The 1,687-nt window shown below is 41.9% G+C and overlaps 1 protein-coding gene across 1 annotated transcript in view; it reads left to right on the forward strand.

Annotated features, from left to right (window-relative positions):
- The first annotated feature begins 451 nt into the window (after positions 1–451).
- The window catches only part of LOC134198473 (uncharacterized), a 9,162-nt gene continuing 7,926 nt past the window's right edge, over positions 452–1,687 (forward strand). Inside the window, exon 1 of the mRNA XM_062667883.1 lies at positions 452–1,687. This exon is cut by the window's right edge and continues 1,032 nt beyond it. Within this exon, the coding sequence (XP_062523867.1) occupies positions 661–1,687 (1,027 nt within the window). The 5' untranslated portion in view covers positions 452–660.

The raw sequence follows: 1,687 nt of genomic DNA on the forward strand, positions 1-1,687 counted from the left end.
ATGTTTAGGTTAAGCAGGTTTAGGTGTCTGTAATAGATAATATGTTTATTAATTTGTGTGTGTGTGTGTTTGTAAAGAACTGGTTTTAGATAGCCAAAGATTACTCCTTATAGAGTAACACCTGCACTACATTTAAGCCTTTCAACAATGTGACTCTCAATGCAAGTCATTCACCTGCACAACAAATATTATTTTACATCTTCAACGCTTGTAATTGCAAGATCATTCAGAAGATCTCAAGACATGGCATGTCACAAATGTGATGCAATACCGTATAACAGATTGAAATGACTCATTCCTTTAGGCGTTGTGTGTGTGTGTGTGTGTGTGTGTGTGTTTGTGTGTGTGTGTGTGTGTGTGTGTGTGTGTGTGTGTACGCACGCTCAAGTGTGTGTATTTGAACGTCCAGATAACTGTAATCATTAAGCATAGACAGTTATAGACAGTTGGAGTTTGTTATTGCAAGCGTGTGCTCTACTATTCTACTATTCAAGGATTATTTCAAAGTTTATTTTTAATAATCTGCTCATCAAACGTAATGATGTTGTTGTAGGTTCAACTCCTTCTGTTGCTGACCGTTTGGGCCCTGAAGGAAAAGCTCATTTTGATCAAGCATGCAAAAAAGGCAAAGTGCCAGGCAACACGGTGTTCATTGACTGTATGGGGGAGGAAGATGCTGGAAAGTCTTGCCTTGAAGCTTCAATGACAGACAAACCATTTGTTGAAGGTCAGGAGAGCACCGAGGGAGTAAAGGTGAAGATGATGATCTCACAAGTAGTTGGACACGGCACTAACTGGATGGAATTGAAAAGTGAAGAGGAGAGACAAGCGAATCTCAGCAAGCTGTTTGCAAGAGAATTTGTTCATGACAAAGAACAACAGTCCAGCACAGCAAAGCCAGACGAGCAACAAGAACAGAGCCCGAAAGCAAGCGGTTTGAAGTCAATGTATGCTGAAGCCGAGATTCATCCAATAGGATACGAGCATTTCAAACATGCTAAAGAAATGGATCAAGATGTAGCTGCGGCCATTAATCTCATGGAGGAGAATAAGGAGGAGATGCGCAAATTTGAAGAAATGATCAATGTGACAATGATGGACAGAGGAGGTCAAGATCAATTCCTCTCCACACATGCTGCACTTATGGCTGATAACGAGTATCAATGTACAGCTTGTTTTGTGGTTATCGATGGTTCCAAGCCACTAGATGAGAAGGTGACCACATCCAAGTTTCGTCTTGCAGATGGAAGTTTTATTGAGAAACCACGTGATGTTGCTACCACAAGAGCCGACGTCATACGCCACTGCTTCACTGCCCTCTCTGCTGCCTATCCTGCTGGCAGAAGACGCAATAAATTTTTGGGCGAGGGGCTTGTCAAAAGGGCACCAGCAACGTTCATGTTTGCTTCTAGAAAAGATAAAGCAAAAAGTAAAAGTTTTATGGCAAACCAGGAGCAAATAGTGCAAGAAATCATCGCTGAAGAGAATTTTGGTGATCACATTGTGCCATTTAGTAGAGAGCCTTATCAGGTGTTGTTCCATGTTGACAACACAAAGTCAGGAACAGGCAATCCCGATCCAACGATCGTCCTCGTCAAGGAAATGATCGTTGAAATGGCTCATAAATACTGGGATGAAGAAGAGAAGATTCCATTACCATGGGCCATGCTAGATAAGGGTCTGGGTC

This window comes from Corticium candelabrum, chromosome 2 (assembly GCF_963422355.1).
Source record: "Corticium candelabrum chromosome 2, ooCorCand1.1, whole genome shotgun sequence".
Classification (NCBI taxonomy): domain Eukaryota; kingdom Metazoa; phylum Porifera; class Homoscleromorpha; order Homosclerophorida; family Plakinidae; genus Corticium; species Corticium candelabrum.